At 40.3% G+C, this 16,996-nt stretch overlaps 1 protein-coding gene across 1 annotated transcript in view; it reads left to right on the plus strand.

Annotated features, from left to right (window-relative positions):
• Positions 1-16,996, plus strand: part of pik3cb (phosphatidylinositol-4,5-bisphosphate 3-kinase, catalytic subunit beta) — a 53,866-nt gene that overhangs the window by 26,360 nt on the left and 10,510 nt on the right. Inside the window, exons 3-15 of the mRNA XM_062418789.1 lie at positions 382-577; positions 3,199-3,427; positions 5,714-5,943; positions 8,983-9,162; positions 10,670-10,837; positions 12,891-12,980; positions 13,372-13,626; positions 13,732-13,828; positions 13,948-14,078; positions 14,460-14,510; positions 15,423-15,611; positions 16,326-16,447; positions 16,771-16,914. Coding sequence (XP_062274773.1) covers positions 419-577; positions 3,199-3,427; positions 5,714-5,943; positions 8,983-9,162; positions 10,670-10,837; positions 12,891-12,980; positions 13,372-13,626; positions 13,732-13,828; positions 13,948-14,078; positions 14,460-14,510; positions 15,423-15,611; positions 16,326-16,447; positions 16,771-16,914 — 2,045 coding nt within the window. The 5' untranslated portion in view covers positions 382-418. The remainder of the gene's footprint in view (positions 1-381; positions 578-3,198; positions 3,428-5,713; positions 5,944-8,982; positions 9,163-10,669; positions 10,838-12,890; positions 12,981-13,371; positions 13,627-13,731; positions 13,829-13,947; positions 14,079-14,459; positions 14,511-15,422; positions 15,612-16,325; positions 16,448-16,770; positions 16,915-16,996) is intronic.

The raw sequence follows: 16,996 nt of genomic DNA on the forward strand, positions 1-16,996 counted from the left end.
TATGTTTCTTCTGAGCTGGATTTTTTTTTAAAGGAATGATTTCATGGCATTTCTGGAATACCACATCGAGCTGATCAATAGTGAGTCGTGAGAACATTGTATCACTCACGTGTTTACATGTCGCATGTTTGCCTTTAGGTGGGATGAGCTCACCATGAGTAGATGAGGTTTGATGAGTCACTGCATCATTTAGCCTACTTTCTATTAGCCCTAAAGTTGTTGTTTTGTCACCTCTGTAACCTTTGCTCTAATTTTCTCCTGTGTCGTTAAGTTTTTAAAGGCTGATTTGTGATTTTACTCTCCTCAATCATTAGAAGGACCTATGAAGATTTTTTAATTTATAAAATGTCTTTGTGTTGTGTCTCTCCTCTGTTTCTCCAGGTCCTTATGGTTGAGGTGGTGTGTGGTGTCCCTTGCCATGCCTCCTGCCATGACAGACCTCCTGGACATATGGGCGGCCCACTCGCCCCTGGCAGGCCACGCTCCGGACCAGATCACTGTGGACTTTCTGCTGCCCACCGGTATCTACATCCAGATGGACGTTCCACGCGAGGCCACCATTCAGCACATCAAACTGGTGAGTGGCACAGTGGTTTGGGGGCCAAAATTGAAGCGTCTAAGCTCAAGTTTTAGAGAAAGTCATTTGTTGGTGAGGGCTGGCAAAATAAGATGAGCTATATTGTCACAACACAACTGAGAGAAAAAACCTTTAAATACTTAATTTGCTTGTTGTGTGTCATTTAGTCACTTTATTGCATTTACACGCCTCTAGGTCTATTTTCCTACAGTCAGCCCACACACACATTTACTCACAAGTAAACAAACGCAGCCGCAAAACTGTTCCTTTAGACGTCACCTAATGCCTGTTTTTGTTGCGGCTGGCTGGGTGTTGTTTTTTTTGCAGATAGTTATTTGCTTTCAGGATGCAAACAACTCATGACATCATGCATGACCGCTGCTAATCTTGGGAAGCAGAGATCAGAGGTCTCAGACTTGATTGGCCTTTTTTCTTAGAAGTCTCTCAGGAAATTAATTGCCTTGTTTACCAAGTATCACATACTGCATGTTAGTGTGAGGATGCTTGAAACAAGAATTGGACTATTGTTGTGTGTGATGTGTGCCGGTTATAGTGGCCCTTGTGATGTTGTTAAGGTATCAATTTACACCAAGTGACCAGAAAAATGGAAACACCTGTCTAATGGAAAAGCAATGAAATGCGATACGCCTGCAATAACTGCTACCTTACTTGAGGTTTACTTTAAGGCTGAACTTTGAGGAGGTGCTGTATCAGACTGCATTATGCTGAAAACAGCTTTGACACAGAAAAACAAACTTACATTATATATTGTGATTTTGGGGTCGATACCGATATTAAGGAATTTTAAAAATCTGATATCAGTATGTCTAATTTTTTTGCAATGATCCCTTAAATGTAGTTATCAAACACTTGTGACAAAGAAATATAATGAAGAGGTGAAGTTTTTACAGTTTGACAATAAACATTATTGTATAATCATATAATAAAATATGTGATTATATTCTACGGTCTCAGAATTAATCCTGAGTAGACTCCACATTTCTGATATAGTCTCAACAATAATCAAGGTTTCAAAATGTATTATTTATTACTGACAGTCATTTTCAGGGCTGTTGTATTGGATTGCTTTATAGTGTACAACCCCTCCTGTTTTCTAGTGACTCAGTGCGTGACCTTCTCACAGCTGATGTTTAGCATTCTTTTGATCGCCTTTGAAAACACACACATAGGGAGACACAACCTCCAATATGTTTTTCCCTAGGGAAGCGCTTTTCAAAAAAGCCTCAAGAGGTTTTTCTAAACAGCGAATAAACAAGTCGGTCTGTGTTTAAGTAAGGTCTGTCTGCCGTTTTCTGGAAATCACTCATGGCTTTATTAGCCCTGTAACGTGACCAAAGATACACAGATATTCAATTTTAGCAATAACGTTGTTTGTTTCCTGTTGGTTTGATTTTCATGGAACTATATGATGAATTAGGTTTCTGCCTATGTTCAAGCCTTTTAAGTCATTGGACTAAATGTATGGATGTGTGACTTTGCATGCATAAAAGATGTCTGTTGGCACTCGCATGTAAGAGATCTTCATTTCCTTAAAGGGAAACATACACAACCAACAAACACTCTGACAAATTAAACATCAGTGAAGCAAGAAAATAGAAGGAGAAGACAGGTAGAGTGAGACTTTTTCTACAAAATGAAAAAATGGTGAAGAAAAGGTGAAGCTGCTGGGTGGGACATTAGTTTAACCAAAGTGTAAGAGATTCTTTTGACTTTTGCAGGCCTTCCAAACAGCCACATAACAAATTCTTTATCTGTGATCAAGCAGCCAAAAAGAGCAGCATTATGAATGAAAGTGTTTGAAAGTATTTATTCATTCTAATAAATCTTTGCTATAATTTCCCAGAAAGCAGAACTGAGCTATCAGCTTGTTAATACGTGGGAAATAAAAGTAACTACGGTTTTCTAAAGCCTGTTTCTGAGAACAGTGCTCAATCGAATAACATTTGTAGGAGATGGGGTCAACATAACAAAAAAAAAAAGCCACAAGTGTTCCCACAGAAGCATGTATTATTGATAGGGCAAATGTGTCCTGCTCCAATATGCTACAACAGAGCTCAGACAAGCACAAACACCTTGCCATCCAACCCTGTGATCATGCTGTGGGGACACAGGGACATGAATCATTCTGGCATTGGCGGGTGGATATATTATTCATTTCCTGATTGGCTCACCCAGACGCTGTGTCATGTTGCCGTGAGTCATATTTTGCTCCTGATCATGAAACGTACACTTTCGTCAATATATTACGTCATGTATGTTTTTAATGTGGTGTGTGTGTGAAGGTGTTGTTAAAAAATCAAAGAACAAAAGCCCTATTTGTGCTCCTTATGAAGCTATATACATAGTGTTCATGTAAGGGTTAGAAGACTTGCTTTGTCAAACCTTTTTAAAAACCATTAGATAACCTCATATGTGTGGCCATAAAGCTGACAACGCAGATGCTTTTCATTCCGGTTGCATTTACTCTAAGTTGGAATTATTTAATTCAGTCTAATGGACACAATAAAAACACCCCCGGTGGTTTTACAGTGCTAAAGCATTAAAGTGAAACCTCAAACAAGTGCTCGCACATAGTAAAACTCTCTTTCTCCCCCTTCTAGCTCTTATGGAAGCAGGCTCAGACGTTCCCGTTGTTTCCCGCCCTGGGCGACATGGAGAGCCACATGTTCGAGTGTGTCAACCAGGCAGCCGTGCACGAAGAACTGGAGGACGAAACCCGCAGGCTGTGCGACGTCCGCCCTTTCCTGCCGGTCCTCAAGCTGGTGACGCGCAACTGCGGCCGAGCCGAGCGCCTGCTGGACTCCAAAATCGGCGTGCTCATCAGCAAGGGTGAGGCAACGTCGCACTCGATGACTGTTGCTCGTGTACAGTTGTGGTGATTTGAATGCTGAGACACGTGTAAAATAATGAAAGTGGGCTCTCCATCACTCCCTCTCTGATCCGTTTACTGTCCCTGTTTGGAATTCCCAATGCCATGAAGGCACTTGAGAGTTGGTTAATGGGACGGTAAATCATTACGTACGCACAACAAGCCTTAAGCACCTCCTTTAGTATGCTAAGTAGTTATCCTACTCAGCACATTCACCCCAGCCATCAGAGCCAAAGGCCTGTCTGCAGCTGGCTCCCATCAGCGGCCCAGCTGTCTGATAGAGAGGCGTGAGGATTGACTGGACGTCTTCCTGATGTGTCTTCCATCAGCTGTCACTTTGTATTATCTCTGGTGAAGATTAGGCCTTAAAGAGGATCAGAGGTGATCAATCACTATGATAGGAAAGAGGTTACCTAACCTCACTGTACTTTCATACTTAACTTATAATAAATTAGAAGTGTTATATATGGGGGCGCATGCATTATATACACACTTTTACAAAACTTAAAAAAAAGAAAAGTCACACATCTCTCTTCTCACTGAGATAGTCAGGATCATGGAAGTCCTCTGGCCACAGCAGGCCTCTTCAGAGGAAGAAAGGGACCCAGGGAGGGAAGGGGCTCTGAGACTAATTGAAGGAGACTCAGACGATATTGATATTCTCCCCTCCTGGCTCCACTTTGGTCTGACATGATCTTTTAAAGGCTTTTGTCAGAGTAAAGAGCGTTTCAAAAGGAACCCCACAGGCAAGTCTGGCCAGCCCCACGCAAACGCACACACCTACCTCGTGCCGTGCGCAGTAACAAACAATTACACACTCACGGGGCCGACCGTGTTTTTTTACCCTCCAGAAATACAGTCACACAGACCGGCTCACACAATGCAGCTAATGTGGTCCAGAGCCCTTCTTTGAAAGCAGAGGGTCATATGAATGTTAAATGGCTTTAAATGTCAACATGTTGTTTTCATTACCAAGAAAGTATTGTGCAGCTCCCCTTTGAAATAAGTAGAGACAAAAGCTCAAAGGGGAGCAGAAAGATAAAGTATAATCAGCCAAACAGCAGTTCATGCATCTGGCATTTAGTGCCAGTGTGAAAATGAAGAGGCTCTGGTTTATTCCCGTGAGAGACTGCAGTTTGTAATCCTGTTTTTTTACACATTCATTACCAGGTGCAACTGCCTGACATCAAGTGTCCCACAGGTGTTTGTGCATTTTACATGAACCTTTAATCCTGTGCTTTAGAGCATTTTATCCTCAGTGTACAAGATCCGTTTCTCACCTGAGAGCTCGTTCAGTTTCATGAGATGACATAAACAACCTACTGGATAAGTAGAGGCTGTACCTGTTTGTTAAAAATAATTTCTATTACAAGAATTTCTCATAGCATGTACAAGTACCTGTCACACTTTCCCACTCCCTTGAATGAGAGTCCAAACATTTCATTTATGGGTCAATGACGTTTCTTTGTGTCCATGTGGTTTAGTCAAATGTAAAAGGGTTAGAATTTGAAAATAAACGTATGAATAACTTGCACACATTCTTTTTTTGTGGACCCAGCATCACATTTCTGCTTTTATTCCATTTTGCGAGAATGTATAAAAGGATTATGGCTAAAATGTCTTAAAAGTGGTGTAACCATAAAAACTTTGTACCAAATAATTAAACTTTATTAAAAACACTAAATTCTTAATAAAAAATCATATCAACTAGTTTGGCATGATCTTACATTATAACTTTTTATATTAAGTAAAGGTAATGGAATACAATTGTTATATATATTACATTTCATCTGGGGAATCATGTCAATCAGGAACCATTTCAATGTTTTAAATGAAGTCATTATTTGTATAAGTACACTTAAATACAGTGTAGGTGTATAAAATATTGAATATTTATCATTCTTTTGTGGTTACACCATTTGACATTTTTAGGAGCATTCAGTCTTACTTGGTTCAAAATGGTGCAAATGTCATTTCAAATTACATAAAATCAGCAAAAATACAAAATGTACATTTTAACAAACCTGATGCTGCTTTTAAAACTATTTTTTAAAGATATTTTAGAATTGCTCATCTTGCTAACCCTTATTTTTACTGACTTATTAATGTATTTTCTCAAAGCACATCATCAGATAATTCACCTGTTACAAATAATGTAATCTAATTTGTGCACTTTATTTAAATCAAGATGTATCCTACTTCCGAGCAATGCTGCAACTATTATTTTGTACTCAAACCTCCACTAGGCCTCCATGAACTCGACGGCATGAATGACCAGGAGGTGAAGGACTTTCGCAGTAAGATGTTTCGTATCAGTGAAGATAGGATGCAACATATGCAGATGATGTCGTGGAAGGAATGGCTGCAGGCCTGCTTCTCCCCGCAGCTAGAGCCCGCAGCCAAGACAGCCATCACCGATGGACTCAATGACCGGCCCGCAGACCTGAAAGTCATTATCCACTTTGACCAGTCTCAGGTGAGTCTGTCGCCCTGTGCATAAGTATGTTTTTAGTTTATTTAGGGGTTAGATTGAAACTGTAAATAAAGACTGTTTTTATGATGCAATGAGCAAACTGTGCACTGGGTAACCCTAACCCTAACCCTAACCCTAACCCTAACCTGCTATCACCTCTCCACACCTGGCAATAAATTAGAGCACAGCACCAAACGTGTGTTCATAAGAAACATTACAACTCTGTGCATTATGTCTACAACATTTTTATTATGCCTTCACGCCGGTGAGAGCTGTGACCGGAGGTATCATGTTTCCAGGTTGTCCGTCTGACCTGTTCTCATGAACGAGATATCTCAGGAACTCTTTGAAGTCATTTCTTCAAATTTGGCACAAACATTCACTTGACCTCACATTGTGGTAGTCATAGGTCAATGTGACCTCATAAAACACATTTTTGGCCATAACTCGAGAATAACACTAATTATGATAAAGTTTAACATAAATGTCTAGTAGGATAAAATGATGTAGAGATGACTGTTTATACCCAATAGGTCAAAGGTCATATTGAACTGTGATAATGTTCTGTACAAACACTTCTCTGGCCATTATTCAACACTATAACTCAGGAACAAAAGGGCAGGTTGTGACCATATTTCACATTTGGTCAGATACTTATGATACACAATCTTCTCTGCTGCTGAATTGAAGATGTGTGTGAAGCATCCATGTTTTAGTATCTGAAGCATCGTCTACTGTCATGGTTACAACTTTATGTTCTATCAGAGTCAGCTTTATTGGCTAAACATGTGAACACATACAAGGAAAATACAGTTAAAACCTTTTTATTAAATTCCTTCAAAGTCGTCACTACAAATATTACATGAGTCTGGACGGACATGGAAAAAAACCTGCAACTCGACAGGTTGTTGGAGGCAAACAACCATGAGGCGATATTTCTAGTTAGATTGTATGCCATGTGGTGTATTGTTTGTTTTGTTTTTATTAGATTGCCCACAGTAAAGAGATGACAGTAAATGAGGATGATAGCGAGAAAGGGTGTGACATGCAATTAAGCTCCCTTACCGGATGCACCGGGGGGAAATCATGGACAAACATCCTACAACGAGTCTTCTCTTAAAATCTAGACATTTCATTTTAACACTGGTCTTGAAACCGGTGATAATGATCTCAAAAGTATATTGTTGCTCTGAAAACAATCTCACCAGTTCTCTTTTATCTCATAAAGAATCCACCGATGGAGACATTAATTGTGAATGATTAAAATTAATTTTGTTTATTAGCAAGCCTCTACAAGCCTCTGACAGATACAAGTCTGCTGCCTATCACAAACAGCCAGGACAATTGATCTGCCTTGTAACTCACCAAAGCAAAACACTGATTTGACAGGATTTAGGAATTCCCAATTACACAATGAAGTTTTAAAAATGCCTTTATTAAACCTAATGTCTTATTAAACATATGTTTAATCAGTGTTATTATTAAACTTTATAAACTTATATTGCATTTTGCTGTAAAGGGCAAAAACTCTTCTTTGTAAACAGCTAGCAGCCACAAGAGATTGAAGGCTAATTTACATTCTTGCTGAAGTGATGGCTATTACTTTCTTGCCATCATTTTTGAACCTTTTGAACATCTGCATACATAATGAGCCCAGAATAATAACGTGACTTATTGCAACTACTACAGCAGAAAGTAGCCATGTGACCCCCACCCTGAGTTACAGGCACATGCACTGTAACTCAGCCTCTTTTCAGGCTCACAGTTAGCAGCTTCACCATAGTCACGTGACTGAGCCCACTAGAAAAAGTCATGTGACAACACTAAATGGGTCACAACTATCAGCAAAATGATGCCATCCTCCCGGACACACACACACACACACACACACACACACACACACGCATTAGCATGGCAGCTCAAGGGACCCAAACGCTAATTAATATGAACCTCTTTCCCTCTCCTTCTGTGATCTAGCTGTCTGTCTCCTTCCATCTGTCTTTGTCTCTGCAGGTCTTTCTATTTGCTTCTGTTATAGATGTTATTTAATAATAAAACAGATGGTCATGTCCCTCCAGACCTGTGTGTGTGTGTGCGTGTGTGTGTCTAAGCTTTGGTCAACATCATGGACACACACACACACACACACATACATGCACATACACAAAGACGGGCCATCTGTGCCACTGTGCTCAGGTGGACATAGACGGGAAGTCTTATTTAAGAGGTCAGACACAATAAGCCACATTATGGGCAGGAAGTGTGGCTGTGTGTGTTTTATTGTTGTGAAGTGAATATGAGGCTCAGTGCTGAAACTTCCTTTTTAAAGTGATATCATTAGGATTATTCAGTGGTTGACTTTGGTTTTATTCACATGGTCCCTCATTGTATTAGCAGAGAAATCTTATCTTTATTTCAACCTTTTTAAAAATAATGTTCATCAGTTCAGAAAAAGTCCAAGATATGTCTTATATGAGCTGCCGTTTTTTGTCTTTCCACCATCATTTAGCTGTGGAATATTTTCTGTCATTAATTATTAGTGGATGACATTTTTATTAAACCTCCAGGAAATTATAATTCCATCTCAGGTATCAGGTCAGCACTGAGCTATAAATAGGATGAAACAGTGAGCCTCGCTCTGGCACTCAGAACATATTAGACCGGCGGTGGCAATGTGTGGAGCACTCACATGCATTTACACGCACCGTGGTTCACAGTCTGTCAGAGTGTGAAGTCACACATGTCCAAGTGATCGCTTGTGTATGAACTAAGTGACTGTAAGTGTGTTTATTCTGTGCCTGTGTCCTGTGCCTATATTTAATTAGCTACAGTTTCCTCTTCTTTACACAATATGTCATGAGATCTGTAAACAAATGCAGAACTTGCCTTGATATGATTCAGCAGCAAGGGTCATCAAGAGTTTGTGCATCCTCACGTTGCTTTTTAACATCCTTCATTCCACTTTTGACCTCTCATGAAAGATTAAGCTGCTCGTATTTCTATTAGAAATATAATCCCCGTCTTTCTTTTTTTCTCTGGCAGGACTCGGCCAGCCTGAAGGTGCCATCGTCCTGCAACCCCACCGAGCTGATGGAGCAGGCGCTGAGGAAGTGGCTGACCACCCACGGGCCTGAGGAGGAGGCGTGGAGGGGACAGTACGTACTGAGGGTCAGCCATTGCCTGGAGTTCCTTTGTGGAGACCACCCTCTCATTCAGTACAAGGTCTGTTGATCATGCAGTGCACAAGGTTACTCTGCATACTGTAAGAAATCTAGTGTTACACAAGCAGTTACGCAAAACATCCTGATAACAACCATCATATAGAAGTGGATACAGATGATTGCATTTATTATTTTTTTCATTGCTGCAACCTTGTAGTTTCTCCGAGACACAGTGGGGATTACTATCTATCAGTGATTTATAGACACTACTCTAATCCTCACTTTGATGTTTCATTTCCTTTATCAGTATTGTTGGCATAACCAGGTGGAGCAGAGATAGTCCTCTTAAAAGGTTATCATTTTTCTACCCTTGGATTCTAAAAATCTTTGCTTATCACATGGTAATACAATTTAAACTGATATAAAGTTGCGTAATGTTTGACAGTAACAGCCTGAGCTATTGTCAGACCTGTCTGGTCTGTCTGTGGAAAAAAAGATGAGATATAAACTAGAATTAATGGGCTTGAACCGCAGTAGTTTTGGTAATGGTGCGGGTTGGTTGATGGTGTGTTTACAGTATACATGGTTGCGTGTTGCTTGTTTTCAGCTGTTTCAGAAAATATTCAGGTAACCCAGATAAGCCTGCATGTGAATCAGGAGCAGGATACATTATCTTGGAGAACAAATCTAAAATAAATTTGTCTAGTTTACAGTCGCAGTTCTGTGGAGAGAGCTGTTAAAAAAACTGATTTATAAAGATAATAAACATATTTACGTAGACACATTTAAGGAAGTCATAAGAATAATCACACAAAACAGGCACCAATTATATAAAGCACCAAGATTGCATTTATCTGCAGGAAGCACAGCATACATTAGTGCGCTGGTAAGTGACTATGAATTAATAGCAATAACTAGCAAACAATAGATTCTTCTCTGTGCAATGATATCTTATCTCAGTGCGAGTATAGTACAGCTGTTACTTTTGGTTTCCTGTGAAATGAACATCATAAACTAGGGATGACTTTATTATCAGAGAGGTATCATAGATTTTAAGATTCCTCAGTTTAAGTCCTTATTTGTGGATCAACAGGCTTAATAGTGTTATGAGATCAGCAAATCAAGAAGGCAGCCTCTGTAGGTAAATGTATGCATCTTAAGTTCCACAAGCTATGTTTGGTTGGTCACTTTTTTAAAAAATTAATTATTTTAAATTAAGTGCCAAGCATTTTTAAGCTGAATCTGGTCCTGTCTGTGTGTAGCCTTGCACATAGAGCATACTTCATCAAATAAGCATGCAAGGCTGCTTATTTGATGAAGTATGCTCTATAAGCAGTGCATACATTTCACTAGTTTTGACTTGTGTTTTTTTTTTTGCCTGTCTTTGAAGTACTTTTGCTGGCTATTTCTGAAAAGCCATTCCACTTTTATGTCTGACAGAGTGTACTTTAACTTTTAACTTTTAACTTTTAACACAACTATGAACAAAACAACTTTTTCACAAGACTAAAAAAGGCTTGGAAATACACATAACTAAAAAGCTCTCCTTCCCTGTCTTGTGTGTGCAGTACATCCGCACGTGCATGCAAGCCAAGGAGCCTCCACACCTCACCCTGGTCCACACCAGCGTCGTCAAGGCCATGTTTGAAAAGGAAATCTGTGCCATCGGAGCTGTGGTCAGCCGCAAGTCCTCCAACCCACCTTTACCACTACCTCCCAAGAGAAGAGCTCCCACGGTTAGTATGGGGATAATGTGTGTGAATAAATGTGACTCTCACTTCTGTGCTGTGGCGGTTTAGTGTGTTCAACAGTCACAAACGTCATTGGGTAAGAAGGTGAAGTCAATTTCAGCTTGTTCTTATCACATACGTTTATTAATGTTATGTGATTTGATAACGTTTGATTAAAACTGATGTTTCGATGCACAAAATGCTGCTATGTGCTCTAGATAACAGTCAGTTAATATCCACCAGTGTTTACTGAGCAATGTTCTTCTTTCACCAAAACAGGAAAAGCTCCAGTTTGTTTGATTCACCTGCACTGAACAAGGCAGGTGTGCAGGTTGTGTAAACATGTACTTGGCAGCTGCCACCTGTCTTTTTATGAGGCACTGTTCTGAGTGCCTGGCAACAAGTCTGCGCTGCCCTGCCAGCATTTGCCACGTTGACCAATGAACCTCATGGAGACCACAGGCTGCTCCATAAAGTAAAGTCGTTCTATATACTATAAGCGTCGACTTAGTTTTGGCCTCTTTTTTGTTACGGTGTCAGAAAACATCACTAGCTCCACAGCTGATGCCGCCAGGTGTGCAGTGACATCACTCATTGATGTGTGCATCCACATTGAAATGTCAGATTGCATTTAATTGGCCTTTCGTTAGCGAGTCTCCTGTTGTTTTAATTGCCTGATGCCACACTGACTCTTGATGCCTGGTGATTTGCAGCTGAGAAAGTCTGTAAATATTGCAGGTGCGAATAATTATACGAAAGGTAACCACATCATATTTATCAAATATTATCATAAAAGTGTTAGAGCCATTATTACAAAACTTTTTTTTGCGTGTGTGTGTGTGCGTTTACAGTAAAAAAAAAACTAAAAAAAACAGCAGTTTCACCTCACTTCCCCATTTTGTTGATGAGTACATTCATACTCAGTGGAGAATGTGACTAAAGGAATTACAAAGTGTCTCAATCACTGTATATTATCATATGATGAATGCAGGCATACTGTAAAATGACTGGAACATTTTCTCCAGATTAAATGGGTATAGTTGATGAGCAAAACATGGAAATGCCAACAAGATGAAATTATTTTATATATCCATCAAGGGATAAAAAGCAGCCTAATATCCAATAGTGCTTGGATGAATTGATTTACATATGTATTAAAGCATACATCATAAGTGATGTATGCTTGATATTTAGGTCAAAACTTCCACTTAACTAGGTTAGGGCTGCAACTAAAGATTTCATCCCTTATTGAATAATCTGCTAATTATTTTCTCAATTAATCAATTTGTCTTTGGAATGTCAGAAAATTGTGAAAAATGTCTTAAACTATGAATCTCATCAAATTGGTTATTGGTTATTTTCTTTTACTGAACCAATCAATGGGTTGACTGCTTTCTAGTATCAGTAAAAACCCTTTATCCTGTTTACAGCTTGTTCAGAATGATATGTCATAAACAACATTTTTGACAGGGCTTCTGGTCATACTGTAATAAGGTTGTGTTGCTGGTTGACAGGAAGTGAGATTTATTTTCAGGAAATGAACCTGTTTTTGGATGCCCTGCTCTCGTGCTCTTGTAGATCTTTCTGATAATTGCTCCCAACAAAGCAAGCGAACAGAGGGACGTGCTGTTTTTGTAAAAAATACAGCGCACGCAGCTCTCGTTTCCGCCTGCAATAATGAAGGCAGAAAAAAATTACAGCATCTTATCTGACAAGAGGCAAATTACACACACTCACACAAGCACTTCAACACATCAGCACCCACACAGAGAGACAACAAATAGCAGGAAGTGTGCTAGTTAGTTATGTTCATAGGCTCTAGGTGTCATGTGATGCTGTTTATCTTGCTGACTGCTGACCCTTGCAAATCCACTTGGCTCATCAGAATGACCTGCCTGACCCCCCCCCTTTTACCTCCCCACCCTTACATTGTTTGTGTGTGTGTGCGTGAGCAAGTGTGTGCGTGAGCGTGTTGGAGTACATATTTTTACAGCGCGTCATGCAAAATACTGCTCACCCATCTCTAATCGCTCCTTCTGCTCTCACTCTCCCTTCGCAGCAAGTACAGACGTGTGTGTGGGATGTGTCGAGCACGTTTAAGATAGTCCTTGTGAAAGGAAGCAAGGTGAACGCGGAGGAGACTGCCAAGGTAAACTCCTGCTTTGTCCACATCTGTAATGCAGTCATTTGTCTGTTTTGTTAATATGCCAGTGAACACGTAAAACACAATTGTGCTGTGTCTTCAAAGAGGTTTAACATTTACAGAAGTAGCACACCAACATGTCATCAGCAGCTGTAGATTGTCAGTCAGATAAGTAATGAAAACATGTCATAAAAGATTATATCAGCATAATAAAAATGTTCATTTAAACACATTGGCTTGAGTGTTAAGTAGCTGCAAAATATAGGTTGTCATCCTCCTTTTTGCTTTCATAAGGCCTTACCAAAAGCCAGTCCAACTGAAGGTTATTAACAAAGTTTAGCTCAGGGATTAAGATGACTCTTTCTTTGTGCTGCCACCCTCCCTCCTGCCCTCCCAGGTCCAGGTGAGAGCAGGCCTCTTCCACGGTACAGAGCTGCTGTGCAAACCCGCGGTGAGCAGCGAGAGCAGCGGACGCTCGGATCACACGTGGAAAGACAGCACGCTGGAGTTCGACATCTCCGTCTGTGACCTGCCACGCATGACCCGCCTCTGCTTCGCCATCTACGCCGTCATGGATAAGGTGAAGAAGCAGAAGTCCACCAAAAACGCTCATCTAAACAAGTACCAGACCATTCGCAAAGCAGGGAAAGTGGTAAGAAACAGTCTTGTTCTCAAACCTACACGGTCACAGTTACTGCACATATATACACTCTATTTTAATAGTATCATTAACTAAACAAGTGTCTCTCTGTTCCAGCACTACCCTATAGCCTGGGTCAACACCATGGTGTTTGACTACAAAGGCCAGCTGAAGACTGGAGATATCATCTTGCACTGCTGGTCTTCCTTTCCTGGTATACACACCGCTCTCATGTTTACTTAATTTCTACTAACACAAATCAGTTAGAGTTGCCACCATGTAGTAGATAAACATCAGCTAAGTCTTGTGTGTGTGTGTGTGTGTCTTGGACAGATGAACTTGAAGAGATGCTGAACCCCATAGGAACCATCCAGACCAACCCATACACTGAGAACGCCACAGCACTGCACATCCATTTTCCAGAGTACTCGTCACACCCCATCATCTTCCCTCCCTTTGACAAGGTCAGACATTAGTCAGCCCACACACATACCTTTTCTGTCAACATTTGGACATGCCACTAATCTTGAATATTTAATTAGTCTTGAACAAATTATTTCTGCAGCCTTGCACCCAAAGATCTCATAGCTAACATGCTCAATAATCACTATGTCTGAACTTAGAAGTACGATGAGGCCTCATTTGCCTCCTTTCTTTAAAGACTTGACTGCAGTTGAATTTGTCATCACGGTGGCTTAGTGCTCTTAATAATGGTACCTAGTGATTATGATGAAGTGGTAGCTGCTGGCACGAAAAGGATCAGGACATGCTCAGCCTGCTTAATGTACTCCAGCAGTGTTGTATCAGCGAGGGTGTTCACTCAATACTCTCTCACTTTCTTGCAGATACTGGAAAAAGCTGCAGAGATCGCCAGAGCGAGTGACTGTGCACCTATGGTGAGTTTGGGGTTAATTGTGTAGATATACCAAAATATTCACATTCTTCAAGTGCAGCACAGGTGAAAAGCAGTGTCAGGTGATAGAAATTAACATGCAGCGTCAATGCTCTCTCCTCACCAACGCACATAGCAAGTCTAATCTCTCAAATAGGCACACACTGCTAGTTTCCTTGGAAACCCATTGTTATCACTTTGGCAGGGTGTAACAGCAAAATATTCCAATCCCCTTCAAAACTAGAGACTCTAATCAGATTACTTGTATGTTTTCCTGTCTCACTGCCCCTTCGACCAAAAACCCACTCCTGGGCGTGTTACAGCCGGTTACATAATCCTGTGTTATGTAGAGGGCATGCCCCAACGCAGCCTTTTAAAGCTGAGGTGTTCGTGTGAAACTATGGATTAACACTGACGACAGGTTGGTGTTAATTTTTTTAACAGTGTGTCAATTTGTGCCTACGTGCACAGCTCCACACAGCTCCCCTAATGTTATTCCCTCAGAATGAAAGTTTGACCAGGGGTCTGTTTTACGTCAGCATATCAAGACCAAGTTTATAATGAAATTATTGGCTCTTTAACGCACCTTTGTTCTTTTAAGAGTCAAACAGCAAACACTTGGAATAAACAGAGATAATTCAATGATAGTCCTTGGTTTATGAATTGAGATGACTCACATTTAAGAGAGTAACTGAGAAAAAATTCTGTAGTAGTACTTTGATACACTTCTGCCATCTTGTGGTCGCTTACAGTTACTGCCGTTGCTCCTCTCACATATTTTCACTTCCTGGCTCCTTTTCCTATTTTTCTTCCCTTCCTCTCCATCCGTTCACCTCATCTCACCTCTAAATCCTCTCCTTCTCAAAATCCCTAACCCATTGGACGTTTCTTCCTTCCTCCCATCCTTTTCTCTCAGGGTCGTGGAGGTAAGAAGTTCCACATAGAGCTGAAGGAGATCATGGAGCGGGACCCACTCTCTCAGCTGTGTGAGAACGAGAAGGATCTGATCTGGACACTACGTTATGACTGCCGTGAAAATTTCCCTCAGTCACTGCCCAAGCTGCTACTCTCCGTCAAATGGAGCAAACATGAGGACATGGCCCAGGTTAGCCAATGCATTATTTGACACTACAGACAAATAGAAATAAAACAATTAAAAATAAAGTAATAAAAACTAAACCGATGGGCTGTGGATGAAACATTACCTGTATGAGATCAACTCATTTTTATTGCTAAAATCCTCCTCTCCCTGTTAAGTCTGTAATCTCTTTTAGTGAGTATGAATGTGCACACTCCTATGCCAAGATTCAGAGTGATGCAACACATGTGAGCAAAGTGTCTCATTCAAGAAGCTGATTTGGATTAAATTGGCTTATTTTAGACAGACAGACCATTCATATTTGATCCTGTGTAGAGTTTTAAGATTATCCTAACTGTTAAGGGACAATTTGGACCTCAATTCTTTGTTAGTCTCTCAGATATTTAGCGTAAATGTTATTTAGTATCAGTTGTGACAGCAAAAATGATTAGCACTAGTTTTTTTCAGCATTTAGAAGATGTTTATATATCCTCCGTTGGAAAAGGAATAGTTTACCAGCACCTGAAAAATAACCCGAACATTTCCCAAAGTACCACACTGTATGTAATCATCATAAAAAATAAAATGTTGAACAACCAAATTTGGACATTAAATCATCAATAACTAAAATTGAGGTGAGAACAAACATCTCTTTCTAGATTGTGACGCAAAGGGTATTCACAGTTAAAATACTATCAGTTTTTGAGTATCTGTGTGTGTGTGTGTGTGTGTGTGTCTCAGCTGCAGGCACTGCTTCAGATTTGGCCCAAACTGAGTCCCAGAGACGCTCTAGAACTTCTGGACTTCAACTACCCTGACCAGTATGTCAGAGAATATGCTGTGCGCTGTCTGTGTGATATGAGGTAAACACATGTATCCACCCACACATAAATATTATATAACACATCCTTGTCTCCTCAGTTTTTCTTTGCCTCATATTCAAGCCAGACTGCATTTGTATCATCCACTGTAATATAGTGTAATCCAGTACACCTTGTTAAATGTCACCTTCTTTCTTTTGGATCAGAAAATACATTAAGTTCTTTCATGCAAAGGATAGTAGATAATAAAAATGCTTCAAAATCATGTTATAGTTTAAGTTTAAGAGTTTAAAAAAAAATGAAAGTGAAAGGTTGCTTAAAGGCTCATGCTTCTCCTTGTTTCCCTCCCTCTCTTTCCTCACCAGCAATGAGGAGCTGTCGCAGTACTTGCTGCAGTTGGTGCAGGTGTTGCGCTATGAGCCCTACTATGACTGCGCCCTTACCCACTTCCTCCTGGAACGTGCCCAGAGGAACCGCAAGATAGGACACTTCCTCTTCTGGCATTTACGGTATGTGAAAAAGAAAGGGAAAAGTATTTGTGTTTTTAAAAGAGCAGCTTGACTCTAGAGAGGCCTCTCCTCTGACCATGCC

The sequence above is a fragment of the Scomber scombrus genome, chromosome 5 (genome assembly GCF_963691925.1).
Source record: "Scomber scombrus chromosome 5, fScoSco1.1, whole genome shotgun sequence".
Lineage (NCBI taxonomy): Eukaryota > Metazoa > Chordata > Actinopteri > Scombriformes > Scombridae > Scomber > Scomber scombrus.